Raw genomic sequence first — 18,936 nt, forward strand, 5'->3', positions numbered from 1 at the left:
ACCATCCTGTAGCCCCTGACACCTTGGGCACTAGCAAAATGGTTGAGCATGCTCTTTTGCCCATCTCTCCCTGAGAAACAGGAACTATCACAATCTTAAATGGAAAAGATTGAATTAACATTATCTTTTTCTCTTTCCAGGACATCAAGGCTAAACTGTTGACCTGACTCTCAAGTCTCAGGGTAAGGAAGCAAATTATATTTGGTACCTCTTCATGGTAACTTGCACAGCAATGAGTTTGAAGTGGCTGACTAGCACACTTCCTTGTGTGTACTGTCAATGGGGTAACCCCGTATTACCCATTAGATGAAAGTAAACCACAAGCATTTTGAGAGGGGTTGAAACATTGACAATCACTACATTTGCCTGAAGTATATGTTCCACTAACATGAAATAGCAGGTAATACAAGATCAAGCCCCTAGAAGGAAGGATATACACCATTATGTATTAAGCGGGCATGTTCTTCAAAGACTTTGATTTCGAACTGGGCGGATGGGATATTCCATCACAACGGTGATGGATATCCCATCTGCCAAAATCTAAATCCCATAGGACATAATAGGAGATATCCCATCCACTGAAATCTAATTCCCTTAGGACAAAATGAGATTTAATTTTCGGTGGACAGCATATCTGTCACCGTTGTGACGGAGTAACTCATTCACTCAGTTCTAAATAATGTCCTCTGTTTTTAATTTTAAGATTTTTATGGAAAATTGTGGTTTACATTGTGTGACCCACTTCATGAGCACTTCTTGCACTTATTATACATGGAGCAGCTTATTTAAGTTACTTATTTGTCATTTTGCTAAAATACTTAAGCATTTTTTAAACGTTTGTGGTGGTCAGTCCTACATTTATCAGCTTATTGATAACATTCAATAATTAACTAAAGTAAAATGGATGTTCTTTGTTTTAATGTATTTGTATCTGACAGGACCATTGTTTTGTGTAGCATGCTTCCTTGAGCTTCTGTATTTGACTTTCCACGGGTAACAAAGGGCTTTTGCTAACTTACAAAAGAACATAATTTTTGCTTATGATGATATTTACTTGAAAACGCTTAGACCAGATTGAGGCATGTTAACATTGTCACAAGGTACGCCCTTTTTGTGGTGACCTCAAAGATGACAAATGTTTCTTTTATTCAAAGGGTTTGTGAATCTTTTCCTCTAACACCCAGCCAAACAAAGGAGCCCCTTGAAAAGGCTATACAATTCCATTCCATATCCATTCCTTCAAGTAATGTCTACCATCTAGCCCTATCTTCAACTACCTTGACAAGTCTTTTAAAAACAGTTATTAGAGATTGTATACATTAGGCCCTCAAAGCTGAATGTAACCCAGAATATGCCTTCCTAAGAGCTGAATCCCTTTTTGGTCTGAGGAATCCTTAATAATTGCCTTCCCTGCTACAAACGTTCTGTGTGTGATACTGCCCACCAACAAATCAACTGGGACTGTAACTGGTAGTTTAATCCAGATTCACAAGCAAATAAAGATGCTGAATGAATCTAGGGAAAAAAATTGTATCTGGACACTTACAGTCTCTAAGGACCACATCCATGACATGGAGATCAATAGACAACCCAATTTGCAGAGAGCACTGCAAATGTGTAAGCACGGCCTCTGATGATGTATGATGTTCTCCTGTCACAGGAAAGTCAATTTTCTCTCTCACATGATTCAAAAAGGTAAACTATCCTGGCCTATATACTCACTATTGTAATAATTAAGGGTGACATCCATTTCATCAGTCTCTATATCTGAATGGTTACAGATGCAGACATTGTAACAGTATTTCATTTCACCGGAATCCTCTTCACTTGCCTTATAGTCAAAGATTCCAATGGATCAAAGATAATTTTTTTATTTCTTCCTCTGGTTTAATTAAAGTTGAATTCCTTTTCTTTCTAGGAGGAGATTGTGACCTAGGGTTTCTCCAAGAGAAGGAAGCTGATATATTGTGCCTTTTCAGCTTATGCTTCCCCATCAGGGGGGCAATGGCATAGAAATATGGCCTGAACGCCAGACACATGCTCCACAACATTAGCAAAAAATGCTGTTCTTGCTAGCTTGCTCCCAAAATAAAAGTTGGAGTCACATATCATTAAACATAAAACCTTCAGGGGATAAACAACAATCCCAGAACTATAATCAATATAATAATCCGTACCTTCACAAGCTCAGCAGTGAAATAGCACTGGAGAAACCAATAGATTTCCAAGCTAGGCATTTACTTCGTACACTTGAAATCCTTGCTTCAGGTCAAGACAGACAAGAACAGGAAAAATACTGGGAATCATAGCTTTTAAGGCACAATTCTTGGTGGGAGTGACTTCATTTCAGCATTATTCCAGGAGTTTCTTGTCTCAGGGTGATTCACCTCATCAGATAACTGGGATGAGGATGAGGAATGTGCAGGTAACAATTCTACCATGAAATAAAAGACTTTCAAAACAAAATTGCGCTGTAATATATTGTGTGCTAGATGGGCAATCCAATAAAACATGCGTGGTGAACAGAACCACATTTTGAAAAATAGGAGCACATGCTCAAAATTTGAGGGATGAATGATTCAAACATGCATACATAAAATTGATGGCAACAATTAGGATTTTACCTCTGTTCCTTAGCTACTGGATTTCTTTAATAAATCAATTTTTTTTTAAACAAGAATATAATTATATTCAAAAAGTAAAACATATGCTGTATTGTTTCACAGCTCCTTCTTGTAGTAATAAAAAAGACTTTGACAAAATGCACTTCATGTGACAGTCGTACCTTTCACAGTATGGCATGCAGATCAGAAATAGGCCTACCGTTTTCATCGTCTGATTTATTGTCATTGTCAGAATCAGTGAGTGTCAGGGCGGAGTTTTCACGGCTTGACAGACCGGAGCTTCGCCTGGATTTTATCCCTCGCCCCCACAATTTTATAGCATGATCTGGAGACATTCCTCCCTCTGTGTCTGAGTCAGCATCCGACCCCGTGCTCAGGGAGTAGCCAGGATGAAGTATTCCCATATCCGAACAGTAGCCACTTCGATGGGGGGAAGGCTCACAAATGCCTAATTCTGCGAGGGTGAAGTTAGTTCCTAGAGGACAGTAAAAACACATAACAAACTGAGATTAAATTTAATCCAGATCTTGGATATAAACTGTGCTCCACTCTAAACAGATTATGGTCATATTATAAATTAAATTTTATGTTCCACATACAGATCAAGGTTCAAGTGCACCAAAAAGAACTAACCAAACTAAGAGCCATATTTAGAGTTTGGTGTTTGGGATACTCCATCACAAATGTAGAAGATGTCTGTCAACTGTATTACAAGTGCATTATGGCCTATGGCACTTGTTATTCAGAGGACTGGATATCCATCACGTTTTGACAGAGTATCCCATCTGCGGATCTCTAGGTAAGTCCCTAAGTCAAATGTGCAAAACACATTTGAGTCTAACACAACTTTTTGAAGCTTCATTTACATCCACTGTGCTGTTAGGCAAGGATCTTTCTAACTAGCCTGCAGGCATGTTTGTGTAATATGATTTGATCTGACTGCACAGTTTTAACCACTGAAGTATCTCTTCTGACAATAAGCAAACACTCAGAGGCACAGCATGTGACATCAAAGTGCAGTCAGCTATTTTGATTGCAGCCTGCTTCATTAGATTCTCAGCTTGATCTTATAAAGTCAAAAATCGTTAAATAACATTTACAGCAAAGATGTAAAGGGTTCATTAAGCATGACCTTACACCGCTGAAATTACAATATGCATACTCTGAATCCAAATTCGGAGCCTAGAGACATATTTCGTGCAACTGGTTTTTGTATCTAGTTTTGTGTCTAGTTTTTCACTGTGCAGTCATTAGGAGATGAGTGTAAAACCTCTTATTTCTGATTTTTTCATGTTCTCATTGTCCTTGACCTAATCGAGAATGACAGCAATTTGACAGTGGTACGTGGAGGAAATACACTTAATCCTAAATTAAATATTGGAAGCAAAACATGTTTTTTCATGTTTTTATCATTATAGGCTGTTAAATTAATAGTGAGGGTGCAACAACTGACCTGATAGTTTGATTAAATGCCATTTGCACCAAGAATATTTTGGACCCTTAACTATTCTGCAACGTGGAAGAGGCTGTTTCTACATGATGTCGAAAGTAAAAGTACAGACTTAAAAGTGACATTATTATTAAGAACATAACAACAATTCTACCACTGCAACTACTATATATTAATAATTATGAAAACACACTGCACATAATTAATTTCATTTATGCAATTACATTACTCCGGATTTGAAAACAAACAACATAGGACATCTAAAACAGAAAATATTATCAAGTAATAGAAAACATAGACAAAGAATGCAGATCTAGAAAATATTTGTCGGTTATACAATCAATAGCCAAGCTATTATTCAAGTCAACAAGAAGACTCTCATCTTAGATTTAGAACATTTTAAAAATTGCTAAAAGGCGTGCAAAGTTAACTTGAAAGTTTGTAAATTAATTTTAGTCTTTCATTATGCTCGGTAATGTTTGTTGTCTAAATCACCGTTTCCAAAAATGTGGTTTGCTGGGCCATGAAATTTAAAGCAATAAATAAAGATGTCTTTAAAATCAGTATTTCTCTTGTTATCATTATTAAATTTACTTTATTGGCTATAGGCCATCAAAGTGAACAATGACAAACGTAAAAAACCTAATCATGATCTGTTAGAAATGGGGTCTTCGGTTGGCAGTCAGGTTACCCCTGTCCAAGCAAGGACCCTAACTCTAGTCAGGGTAAGTCACACACAATCCAAATTATCCTGTGTCCAAACTCTGGTAGCTTGGCACTGAGCAGTCAGGCTTAACTTAGAAGGTAATGTGTAAAGTATTTGTGCAATAAATCATGAAATAACACAGTATAAACACCACAAAAATCCAACACATAGGTTCAGAAAAATATAGAATATTTATCTGAGTAGATTAAGGTCAAAACAACCAAGATTTGATAAGTACACATTGAAATATCACTTTAGAAAATTATAAAAAAGAGTCTTAAGTCTTAAAAGCAATAAGTGTCTCTTGCAATCACAAAGTACCTGGTTTGCACCTAAATTATCCGCAAGGGACAGCAGAGGAGGAGATGCGTGGAAAACTGGGAGGTGTGCTTCAGTTTCTCCGGATGCAGACAGATGATGCGTCAACATTTTCCACACAGCAAGGGCCTTGGGTCGATTTCCGGGTCGCTGACATGGAACCTCTTTTGGTGGCGGGGTATTTGGACACCATAGGGACGATGCAGAGAAATCCTGGGCGTGTGGGACAAAGTCACAGGAGCTGCGTCGATCCGGTGGGTGATGCGGGGAAATTTCTGTCACACAGCAGTCGCTGTGTTGATTCCTCTTCACAGGAAGTCCGGCTGCGTAGTTCTGGCTCAGCAATGCATCAATCCAGTAGGCCATGTGTCGAAGTCCCCGTCGCAATGCTGGTGCTGCATCGAACTCCACTCGGGGTGCCCGGCTGTGTCGTTTCGGTTCGGTGTGCAGTGATTTTCTCACCGTGGTGCAGGCTGTGCATCGATTCTGGCAGTCTGTGCATTGATTTTTTGCCACACAAGGAGTTGTTTGCAGAGATTACATCTTTTTTGCCCCGAGACTTCAGAAAACAGGAGGCAATCTCAATCCAAGCTCTTGGAGAGACACTTCTCAGCAAGGCAGCAGGGCAAAAGCAAGGCAGCAGTCATTCTCAGAAAAGCAGTCCAGGTGAGTCCTTTGGGCAGCCAGGCAGTTCCTCTTGGAAGGTTGCAGGTTCTGGGGCAGAGTGTCTGCCCCAAGGAGTATCTTGAAGTGTCCAGAAGTGTCTGATTTCAGAAGTGTCTGTAGAAGTGTCTGAGTTGGTAGGGTCAGGGACCCTGCTTCAATACCCAAATGTGCCTTTGAAGTGGGGGAGACTTCAAAGAGTGGCTTAGAAATGTACAAGGTCCCCTTTCAGTTCCACCCTGTCTGACAGGTCCAAGTAGGGGGGTTAGCAGTCCATTGTGTGAGGACAGGTCACTGTCCTTTGACATGTACTTGTCAGGCCCTCCACCCTCCCAGCCCAGGAAGACCCATTCGATATGCAGATGTGTGCAGGTGTGACTGAGCATACAGTGTCTGGGGTTGTCTGAATGAAATGCACAAGGGAGCTGTCAACTAACTCAGCCAGACGTGGATTGTAAGGCACAGAAGGATTTAAGTGCAGAGAAATGATCACTTTCTAAAAGTGGCATTTCTAAAATAGTAATAACAAATCCAACTTCACCAGTCAGCTGGATTTTGTATTACCATTCTGGCCATACTAAATATGACCTTGTTACTCCTTTCAGATCAGAACCTACCACTCAAACAGTATATGAGGGTAGCCCAATGTTATCCTATGAAAGAAGCAGGCCTTGCAGTAGTGTAAAACGAATTTAGGAGTTTTACACTACCAGGACATATAGAACACACATGTTCATGTCCTGACTTTTACCTACATAGCACCCTGCCCTATGGGCTACCTAGGGCCTACCTTAGGGGTGACTTATATGTAGAAAAAGGGGAGTTTAAGGCTAATTACTTTTAAAGGCCAAGTCGCAAAGGCAGTAAAACTGCACACACAGGTCCTGCAATGACAGGCCTGAGACATGGTTAGAGGTTACTTATGTGGATGGCACAACCAGTGCTGCAGGTCCACTAGTAGTATTTAGTTTACACGCCCTGGGCACATGTAGTGCACTTTGCTAGGGCCTTACACGTAACTTAAATATGTCAATTGGGTATGAGCCAATGTCACCATGTTTTAGGGAGAGAGCATATGCACTTTAGCACTGATTAGCAGGGGTAAAGTGTGCAGAGTCCTAAAATCAGTAAAAATGAGGTCAGAAAAAGAGGAGGAGGAAGACAAAAAGCTTGGGGGTGACCCTGCAGAAAGGCCATTTCCAACATAATCCGACATAAAAATCTCATAACGTGATAAAATCACAGAATCATAAAATAGCTGCTGACACATAGCTCTCATAAAACATCTCAGATATTTAAGATCTGTAGTAGTTACCCTTAAGTAATAAACGGTATTAGCAATTAGGCTCACACTTGAAATTGAGCACTGTGGTCTCAGTGCATATCAAATCATGTTAAAAATATAATACAACATGAACAGAACACAGACAAAGGGAGCAACAATTACACTTCAACTATGAGCTTGAGTGTCTTAACAGCAGCTAGCTTCTGAGGGTATTGAACACCTAAATTATAAGTACTACATATCTAGATAAACTTCTACAGGGCTACGATAATCTTATAGAGCGTCAGTCGCTTAGAAGCAGACTGACATAGTCGAACTTTATTTTAAAGAATTCTCATGTTTGAGCTACATATTAAAGAAAAAGCAACTCACTAAGAATACAATCAGTCCAGATGTATCAGATGTCAGGATGCACTGCATATCAAAGCATCAGGTCACACCCAAGGTCAAGCAGATTGGGCGTAGTCATCTTCGTCGTGTGTTGTGATACCCGGCACAGACAATCATAACATGTTCCACTGTTTCTGGATAAGTGCCGTAAACTGGATAGGTGACTAAATCCTGATCTTTTCTCCAGTTTTGACTAAAATATCTCAAGGGTAGGCAACCAAAACTGTGTCATAAATATAGGCTTTTAGCAGTGGGGTTATAGTCCAGAAAAGGTTTGAAAGACGGAGTTGGTTTAAATTACAAAAACTGCTTGGTCAAGTGCCCTAGAATACCCAAAGAGATTTGTTTGAGCACATGAGACCAGTAAACACCTTTTATAGTCAATATATCTGCCCTACAAATCTGGTTGGGGGGTCCAGAGTTTGGATAAACCTAGCCTCTTTCACCAGCTGGAAATAGATCTCAACCAGAGGACCTTCAGGGCATGATCTAATTCTAATAGATCTCTAAGAGAGTCTCTGTATTCTGAGAGCTCAGGGGTCATCCAAATGCAGACCCAAAATAATAGAGGCTTCACCTGGGCCAAATCAGATATACATTTGGAGCCTAAATCAAATAATAATGCAGAAGGAGGGGTACTAGCAGTTACTACAACCAATGACCTAGCAAAGTTATTCTCTGCTACAGTCAGCTTGTAAGTGTCAGAATGACCCCACATTTCAGATCCATACAGAGCAGCACGTTGGGCCTTAGCCTGGTAAACCTCTAGTGCAGGTGAGATAGAACATGAAGGTGCCTGTGTGCAAAATCGCAGAATGGCATTGGATCTGTGGGACAGTAAGAGAGCACCTTTATTAATCTGGGCCCCCAGTGATATTTGTCAGTTAATTTCACATCCAGACAATCAAAATTATACACCCTTCTAACATATTGGGACCAACTCTGACAGTACTTCTTTTGCTTATATTCTTTACCTTTCTCTGTCACATTCAACTCCAATCCCATAGCCCTGCAAAGCTCTACAAATCTGTCCATCAGGTTTTGGAGGCCCATAGGAGACTTTGAAATTAACGAGTCATCCGCAAAAAGCAATACTGGAATTTTTGTCCTATTGAGGGTAGGGGAATCATTGACACACTTTCATAGCTCCTCTACAAAGCTCCGTACAAGGTAAACAGCGTAGGTCAGAGTACTCACCCATGTCTGACTCTGTGGAGTCGTAGAATATATTTGGTTAGTTAACCCTTTTCTCCCGCTCTCTCCTGTGAATAGTTTCTATCATCAAGTTTGATAAGCAGATTAATTAGACCACTGGGTGCATCCATCTTTTCAAGCACACGCCAAAGCTCCTTGCAGGATACAAGGTCAAATGCAGCTCGGAGGTCGACAAATGCCACATATAATTTCTGTTTGCTCAGCAAAACGTATTTCCAATATATGAGGGAAAATTTAAAAACTTGATCTATTGCACTGGTCTTGGCATGGAACTCTGCCTACTGAGGGGACAGTATCTACTTATCCTCAAGCTAGAAATACAGTTTATCTAATACTTGCCTGGAAAAGATTTTCTGCAGGTTATCTATAAGGCTAGCAGGCCTGTAATGTCCAGCATAACCAGTGTTGCCCTTCCTGTACACAGGTAATATTTCAGCCCACCTCCAGGTATCAGGGATCCCCCCCACCACTATTGCGTTTGACACAAGATTAACATAGGTAGCCCAGAGCTGGGGTTGAGACAAAGATATGAGACACCCAGTATATCAGAAAGAGTGTCTTCAAGACTAAAGTAGACTTTGTCAATTTGCCTACTAACTCTATTAAATGTGTCTCCCCCGGGACTCCCATTAGCCTCACTGGCAGTTCTTTATTGGAGCTGTCTGAGCATACAGGTCTAGAAAGTGTGCTTCCCATCTGTCGGGTTGGATGTAATAATGCCCAGGGTTTGTACTATAGTAACTATATGCCAAAAAGTATGACTGTCCTTAACTTTAAGGGCTTGCAGCATGTCTTGCCAGTTTTTATCCTCCCATTGCCGTTTAACCTGATTGAGTGCTATTTTGTGTCTGGAATGTACTTCAATCATTTTTAAGGGTTTACAACCTCTGACAGCTGTTTCAAACTCCTGCTTGGCCAGTTCACAATCGTGTGTGAACCACTTTGGGTTGTTCAAACAGGTTTTAGGTTTGCAATAGGACTTCTGTTGAAGATGCCACGCAATGTACTAAAAAAGTGTGTGTCAATCTCTAAAATTGGAAAAGTAGGTTCAAGGAAGTTCTCATATCCTGACAAATAATGGACAAACCATTGATAGATCCCTGAATGCTATATTGGATTTGCCATTACTTTAGGCCACGATACTTTCCTGAAGTTAACTGCTGCAATAGGTTTAGGACATGCCATAAAACTAGGAGAAATTAGTCTCTTAAAGTCAACCCCAGCTAGTGTGGTAGTCAGAGGATTATGGTCGCTGTCACCACAATAGATGACCTCCATATCTTTAAGCTGTAGCCAAAGGTTTACGCTCAATAAAACATAATCAATGACGCTAGATTGGCTACCCCTTTTAAATGTGGCTGCTCTATTCTGATCTGAATAAGTTCACCTGTTGCATGCTCTCATGCTCCGGCCAACTAAAATGGATGTACTCTGCGTAGCAACTTTGGAGAAATAGAGTGGTGATGCACCAGTAAGACGAGGAATCCCTTGTTGTCTCAGTTACTAAATTAACAGATAGAAAAGGCTTGAATGTAACATTAAAGCCACCTGCTACAATCACTACAAGCATTCCATTGATATGTCTCAATCAAATCATTCAAATGGGAAATGACAGGTTAATCACCGGGGGGCATGGTTCTAACATAAATATTAAATATTACCATAATCAAACCAATCATGAATTTAAGTTGGAGGTCCATTAAATCAGGACAAACAATGGTCAATAGCTTGTGTGAACGTACAATATTACATTTAACTAAGATCGACAACCCACCGATTGTCCGCCTTGAATGCTTTGGTGGTTTTTCCCCACACAGTAAGTTATGAACCCATTAATAAAAATCTTGACAGTTGCCCAAGTTTCCTGAAAAAGACAAACATCATATTGACCTATGAAAGATAGCCATTCTTGGCACCTAAGCTTCGTCTTTACCCCAGCCAAAATCCATGAGATAACGGTTAAACCATTATGCTGGACAGTTTGCTTCAAAAGCATATTATGGTCACCACCCCCCCCATCCCCGACAGGGGTTGGCTATCAGATCTAAGATCTGCTTATTTTGTGATCTTGGAATGATCCCATAGGCTTTCTGGGTCGGCTTGGGATTATAATATCCTTTCCCTTGCCCCCCCCTGAATGTATGGATATCCCGCACTCCTCACCGGGGAGATTATAATGTCCCAATTTCTAAATGTTTCAGCCTGTTTCAATAACTTCTGAGCTATCTCAGCCAAGCCCCAGGTAAACTTGGTGGATTTGTTGTTATGTCCTGGGGCTGGATTGATGAATTCAATTGTGATAATCTCTTTTGAGGTAACCTCCCTGAGCGAGTCCAGTGAGCAAATAAGCTTCAGAATATGGCTCCTATTTAAAATGTTGCATGGGCCCCTTGATATATATTCAGGATATAACAGTGTACAGGCTGTTTCAAATGAAATGCCTGTTTCCTTATCAAGCCTAAAACTCAACGTTGCCTGTAGTTGTTCTTAGTTTCCTGAGAGGTAGCCACTGTGCATTCGTTTGTAGGATTAGGATCTAGAACAAAGCTAATATGAGCCAGTTATAAACTGATTGAGTTGGCCTCACCCCTAATACACATGACTGCAGCCTCAGCACCATTGCAGCCTCCCCCCTTGGGGATTACAGCACAGATTAACAAAATTAGCTATAAACAAAAAAGCTAACTTTGTGGCACAATTATGGGAATTTTGCTGTATTTTTGTGGCACGATATTTTGCAATTCTTTAACCACCAAACACAGGGATCTTATTTTTATATTTGTATTTTGGTCAAAGATCTACACATAGGGCATAATCCTGTTAAGGAATGATAAACGTGGAACCTGTATGCTTGTCTCTTTAGGTTTTAATTTTGACCATGATATGCATTTCTTCTTAGCAGTCCAAATGTAGCCCAATATTATGCTGCTGATTATAATGTGAAAACAATAATGCCTGGATTGATTGTTCCAAGAGGGACCAACATCTAGCTGACACAATTTTTTTATAGATGCTGTTGCTTCCCTCAGCATCTGCAGAACTGCTACACACCTGCAAGTTGTGAAAGGACTGGAGATTGGTCAGCCATCCCACACCCAAAGAGGTTAGTGTCGATTATGCCAGAAACTGCTTCTAGGCCTACATGTTCAAAGTAGAGGTGAAGCTCCTGGTCAAGCACTTGGCTAAAACCAGGCATGGTTGAATATGCACTCTTGTCGTTAGGTAGGATATAGAGTTGAGCAGGATTGAAAAGGCGTACGTTTTTCAGGAATCCAATGCCTGGTTCAGCTTCCCCCATGGACTTGCTCACCCTTTCAAGGGAATTTTCAAAAGCTTTATTAGCAGTCTCCAGGAATGGTCGCACTGACTCCAGAGTGAGGACTGAAATGTTTGTGAAGTTCATGTGGAGGTCCTCTAGATAATTATCACTGGTGACTCTGGAAAAAGTCCATAATACTTAAAAATGTTCTCACATTTTTCTGCTACAATGTCCAATTGAACTTTAAATGTTAAAATATATATACATGTCCCCCCAGGGCCCACCACTCATGCTAAGTGGGCAGCAGGCCCTAAAAGAAATATTTACAGCCCCCTGGGCCCGCTGCTCGTGTCCATTGCAGGGTGTACCCTAATTAAACAAGAGATGCCCCCTCTTCCATGGGGGGGGCATTTATTTATTCTAGATGTGGTGGGCATGGGGATCTTTTTTTCTTTAAATGTTCGGGCCTGCTGCACATGCACAGCAAATCTGCCACAGGGGGCGAAACATGTGTCAGCTCTCTGCTCCTATATCCACTTGTAATTGTTCAAAACTTCAATAAAAACCTTTTTGAATCACCCTTCTTGGCTCAACGTGAAATATATCACTACACATCTACAAATTTGGAATCTTACATGAGGATACATTGTGGGTTACACATTCCTCTTTAATCTCTAGACTTTTATTGGGGCAAATTGGTCCACACCCCATGTGATAACCCACATTCAACCTTGAATGGGCATTTCAGACCGAGATAGTTGGACCATAAGGAAATCAGTTTCTCAACTTACCATCCAGCCACCCAGGGCCTCTCCAAAGTCATTCCACATGGTACCAGTCATCTTCCTACCACTTTCTTTTCTAGACTCTCTTTACAGCCCCCACCAACAGACACTTCTCTGTTTTCACTGTTTTCCATTATCTCCCCCTGCGACTTGCCGTTTTCTTCCACAGCAATTGCTGCTGTGGCTGCCGCTTACCAAGCTCTCTTTGAAGGTCAGACCGAAGCACCAAGGTTGCAGTGCACCTGTTATTTCAGTTTCTTACAGTGTTAGCACTCCTTTCCTGGGCCTTTAATTCTCCAATGCTGCTGGGGAAGGAGCCCTTGGTAGAAGAGTTTTTATCAAGGGCTAGCCCATTGACACCATTGAAATAGACATAAAGTGGAAAAATTAAGAGGCAGGGAAATCATAGGCATCTGCAGAGTAGCTGTAGGTGTGGATACGTGCGAGGTGTGAGATGGAGGCGAAAGCAGGGATATAGCGGGCGTAAAATGGAATAAGATGACCACTCCCCCCCCCCCATGGCAATTACAGCAGTAATGACCACCTCCACTCAACACACCTGCCGCCTGATTGCTTTGTTTGCTGCTGTGTTCACAATGACTCCCTTCTGTCACCTAGTGCTGGCAGACACTGAGGCCGCAAAATCGCTGAGACCGCAGACTAAGCAAGCAAGCAGAATGCTGCAAACTGGCCGCTAGCAGATGTTACTGATATCCGGGAGCTGCCTCTCTGCCTTCCCGCATCCTTAACACCTCACTGTTCGTTGCTCCCTGTAGGTAGAGGAGTGAAGGGAAACTGAACATGATCCATCCATTAATTCATCCTAGCATCCACTGCACATTGTTTAGGTATCATTAACCCCAAATGTTAGCGCTTCCGGGTTACAAAACAACCAATCAATATTTATCTTGTCACTTTTGGCACGCTTCAAAGACAGAGATCAATGTCAGGCTATGTCTTTTACTGTTTTTTGTGACATGGGGACTGGTGTTTACAAATTCATCTCACTTTGCAATCAGAGAAAGAAAAGTCAAGTGAATTGTGTGAAAATCTGGGGTACATGAAGTGTGAAAGGAAAGGCTGTAGGATTTAATTATTTTCGTAACACACAACAAAATGTACATTTCTGTAAATGAACTATACACATTCAACAGTCAGGAAAGTGAAAATGAAGCACATTACTATTGTAATTCTGAAGTGTGGCAGAAACGGATTTTAAGAGAATAAGAACAACTTAAGACACTGTACTTGATGATGGACAAATAATAAATATTCACCGAAACCTGATTTCCACACTTTACCATTCGTGTACAATATAGTTTGATTAGTAAAACTATTTGTCTGTGCAAATTTAGTGACCATTTTACAGGAAAATGTGCCATCTGTAAATGACAATGCACAATCACACTTAATGATATTAACAAAATCGTCTGCTTCATGCCCATTAAAGCTAGGTAATTCATGAAGGTTTGTCATACTAAAAAGTGGGTTGTAGATCTAAAAAGCTTGGTAAGCAATGGTGTTAATGCTTTTTTTACAGATCTTTCTCCAGTATACTCAAATATTGTAAATAGTTGTTTTTCTTTCTTCAATTTCATCTAAATGTGTTCTCATTCTTACATTACATTCATTGCTCTGACATGCACTCCGGGGTCATCTTTGTGCTATTTACAAGCTGAATAAATAAATAAACATGAGCTACGATTGCTTTGGGCTGCAGACTTGGGTTTGAGTAGATAGCTTGATCCCTCATACATGAACTGTGTAGGAGCTGCCAATCAAAAATCCCCACCATGCAGGACCCTGCAGGATGCAATCTGGCGGGGGGGGGGGGGGTGGTCTCCCTTTCTCTTCCTTAGGTTGTCAACAGGCATTAGTCTCTAAACACTCGTTGGTGCATTTAAATGGTATTCTTCCTTCTTCCCTGCAGAGCAGGGCGACGACCCTGCACACAAAAGCCACAGAGGGACACGAGAGACTTGTGCAACACCAGCACTCAGATATCCACAGCTTCTACGGTAAATATGCCAACACCTCTGATCCCTGTGCAGCCTGATGTCAAGAAACAACTAGCAACCATTTCAGACTACATTGCAAAGCAGTGTTTACTTGCTACTCGGAGACTTGACTTTCAGGCTGTTATCCTGCGATGGCTGGCATCTCCATACTGCCTGCGACAATTATTACAAACTAATATAGGTAATATGTTTATCATGTGGTGTACTGTAAAATTATGCAATAAAAGCTAAAGAAAACAACATTTGTTATTGTTCTCTCCTTTGATTTGCCTCCTCTGAAGCAGTGGCTTGCTCAGTAAGCACTTACCAGATTACACTTGAACATGGTTCCAGGCTATGCTCTCTCATGTTTCTGTGCATTGCCTGATAAACACTTCAAAGTAAACCGCTCATAAATATGAAATGAAAAGATGAGAAGTCCTTATGCACAGCTTTGAGATACAAATCTCTTTATTCCCGTCTGAAGTGGGGCTTGATTGACATAATGAGTCATAGATCCCGTCCATGGAGACACTGCTGAAACCTCCCTCTGGAGACTTGGAGACTTTAAAGCTTTCAGTTTTGAACTTTGGCAAAGACAAGTTGGCTCCCTCTGCCCACTGCCACATTGTGGTACTTATGAGTAATTCCATATTAAACTATCATGGCACGCGCTATGGACTGTGATCGTGTCCGCATGCCTTAAAACTTAATTGTAGCAGTCAAGACTTAGGCATGGCAAAAGGTAAGCGTTGTGTTGCAATATCATGTTCGTGGAGACGTCTGACACAACAAATTAGTTATGTGTTATGTAGTTGTAAAGGTAGGATATATGAGCATTGTAGAGTGATTAACCAGTGCAATACCGAGGTACTTCTCGGCGCAAATATAGTTCTGCAATCGTTAATAGTAGACATCTGTGTTAATGTCAAAACGGTGTACAAGCAAAATCAAGAACAGCCTCCATGTCTATACACAACAAACATTCCCATTTAACTCGTTTTCGTATTTAAGAAAGTGAACTTTGAAAAGGTTGTGAAGTGGTAATGGTCGTCTTTGTAAGTCATTTGTAACAAACTATCACACTATCTGGCATCCTAATGCACACTTCAGGGCACGAGTCTATGAGAAGCTGGGTGTGTCTTCCATTCGTGCAACAGACTCAGGGGCATAGCGGTCTGACAACCCCATTCAACCCTGTTTGTTGGAGCCAGCAAAGTGTAAGCACCTTAGAACTGTAACTGCTGCCTTAATAAGGACAGTTGTAAGGAAATCCCTCTTTTTATTAAGTTTGCCTGACTTTTTGCTCTTCGGTTCAGGTACTCCAACTTCAGGAGGCGCGGCAGCCTGCTGACCATGCGCTCTCTGTAAAGGATATGTATCTGTAATCTCAAACCGGCCCTGACTGCAACTCTGATAAAGCTGTTCTCCGTATAGAGTTCCATCTATGTATTTGCCCGAGTACAGATATGCGAACCAATATTTAAGGCTCCGTTTGCCCCACCTGCTTCTTAAATGAAACATATGACACTTGGTTGCTATTTGTTGTGCTCTGCTTTTTTTGAACGTGTAAAGTCACAATCGATTGCGAATGTTTAAGGTGAAGATGACATCAGACCGAGTTCACGTTATACGGGGTAGCCTGGGCTAAACTAACCCGCAGTGAAAGTATAGTCCAGTTACCAAATCTCTTTACAGGGATGAGCTCTAGAACCAATACACTCAGTGCTATCCCTGCCAATTATTTCTTTGTTTGAGGCGTTCCCTTGGATTTTTATCTTCTGGCAGTGTTTGTGGGGCCCTTAAGCCCTTTTTAGCCTTCAAACTATGAATGATGCACTCATCTGGGATGCCGCTGCTGTGACAAGACAATCTGGACAGCTAGTCCTGATATCTCTTTGCTGTCGTCTTTTTCCTCTTGGCATCTTTGACTGAAGCCCTGCATAGCGGCTGCTGATACTTGTTTTTTAGGATGCACAGCTGTACACTGGTGAGTTGTCATCTGGTACCTGGTGTAAATTAACATTATAACACCTGTACTATTATTTGCTTTGCAGAAACTATCATGCACCTTTTGATAGAAATACTAACAAGTTTACCTGTCACTTGTAAGTTGTGTAACATGAAGGTAGGCAATTATACAACACCAACCGCAATTATCAGACCTCTAATAAAATCACATAACAGTCCAAAGACTCAGGTGTATCTGCTGAATTGCAGATCCTTGCCAAAACACAGGGCCCCGCTATTTATATTTTAGTGGAAAAGGAACCTGACGCTATGTTTCTAACTGAAACATGACTCAAGGATGACTCAACCCCAAATATAGTTATGCCCCCTCCTTCCTGGCTATTTGTTAGCCACCATCACAGAGAGAAAAGAAGAGATGGTGGGGTAGCCATAATCTTTAAGGAACAATATGCTGGAACGTTCACTCCCATAGACGTTGGAATGTGAGAGTCTCCATTTTTCACTGAAGTTCTCCCCTACGTTTACCTTCTTAGGCATTGTGATGTATCGGCCTCGAGGCACAGCCTCCCAATTTGCCCTAGCTCTACCTGACATAGTTGCAGAGTGCAGCCTTCAAAAAGCGAAAAAACATTTTCTAGAGAACTTAAGTATGCATTTCGAGGAAACAGGATGTGAAACGGCTAAGGTGCTAGCTCAGGATTTAGATGCTTTACAATTTCAGCAAGTTGTGAAATTACCTATACATATACGTGGTCATCTTTTAGATTCTATGTTTATTAACCTTAATATTCTGGTGACAACTGATATCATTCTTTTACTGTGGTCTGACCAGCATATAGTCCCCATGTGGATAGATGCCTCTGTCATGACAAGCATGGTGTCCCCCTCCCAGAGACCCAGGCAGTCTTGGTCTAATCTGAATGTCAGGGATTGGACAAATACTCTCATCAAATCTGTTCCCACTTCAAAGGGCGACACAGTGGAAAGATACACTACATTCGAGCAGTGGCTAAATAACACAGTAGAACCCTCTCATCCCTTGCAGGCCTTCCAAATCCAGTAAGACAAAAAGGTAAGCCCCATGGTACACCCCTGAATTAACCATGCTAAAAAGAGAAGCAAAAAAAGGGAATAAGAATGGAGAAAACTATATTATGATGATGATATAAATAGCAATATAATTGATGTAACAAATCATAAACATGCTATTAGAAAAGCAAGAACCACCCACTTAAAGCAAAGAATAGAGAAGTCCCCAAATCCTCCCAAGGACTTGTTCAAGGTAGGTATATAGCATAACCATCTTCTTCTACAGGCCTCTCACCTTCTGAACAACGCTGCAACATGTTTGCTAAATGCTTCATCAACAAAGTGAATACAAATTGAGCCCCCTACCCACAGCTGTCACACTGAATGATGCCCCTCTTGTAAGGCTGGGGTCAGGGCCTACCTTGACAGTGTTTCCTGCACTGAGCCACACTAAAATCAATCAAATCAAGATCCCCTCTGGATCTGATTCCCCTTGACATTCTCATTCAGGGTGGTCACATTCTTCTGTCCACGCTTATGGATATCTTTAGTCTTTCTCTGGTAAGTGGCAACATTCCCCCAGCATAGAAACATGCTATGGTAAAACCATTACAAAGAAACCCTATGGCCAATCCTCTTCTGGCAGAGAGCTACAGGTCCATCTCGCTGCTTCCAACTGCCGTCAGAGTATGGAAAAACATATTAACAAACACCTGTCCAGCTCTCTAGAAACTCATAACTTCTTCCAAACCACCGAGAGAGGTTTGAGATCAAGCAGCAGAATGGACACTGATGAACTTTGTTCTATTTCTTACCCGGGTGGCTCAGCAGCTGTAATGAATGCTACATCTCAGTGCAGCCTTCAATACTGTGTCACACCCCCTCTCACTCAAAGTATGAAAGAAGTTGGAATCACTGGAGATGTCATCAAATGGATAGAAGCTTTCCTGGAAAATAGTAGCTTTCAGGTGTGCTCAGATGCGTGTTCCTCAGAAAGACATTCTCTATGGGGTGGGGTCCCACAGGGATCCTCAATAAGCCCTACCCTGTTTCATCTTAATGTACTCCCCCAGAAGAGATTGTGCCCGCATATGGTATGGCTTTAGTGTCATATGCAGATGATGCTTAGATCATCCTGGGTCTTACACCTGATGTTAGTCGCATGTTGTCACAGCTTAATTCATGCCTCAAAAAGGTCACAGAATGGAAGTCTGCAAGTAACCTGAAATTAAGTGGTGATAAAA

At 41.2% G+C, this 18,936-nt stretch overlaps 1 protein-coding gene across 1 annotated transcript in view; it reads right to left on the reverse strand.

Moving 5' to 3' along the window:
* Nucleotides 1–709: 709 nt before the first annotated feature.
* LOC138245621 (teneurin-2-like) overlaps nucleotides 710–18,936 on the reverse strand; it is a 768,805-nt gene continuing 750,578 nt past the window's right edge. The window contains exon 5 of the mRNA XM_069199352.1: nucleotides 710–3,099. Coding sequence (XP_069055453.1) covers nucleotides 2,789–3,099 — 311 coding nt within the window. The 3' untranslated portion in view covers nucleotides 710–2,788. The remainder of the gene's footprint in view (nucleotides 3,100–18,936) is intronic.

This window comes from Pleurodeles waltl, chromosome 7 (assembly GCF_031143425.1).
Source record: "Pleurodeles waltl isolate 20211129_DDA chromosome 7, aPleWal1.hap1.20221129, whole genome shotgun sequence".
NCBI classification, from domain to species: Eukaryota; Metazoa; Chordata; class Amphibia; order Caudata; family Salamandridae; genus Pleurodeles; species Pleurodeles waltl.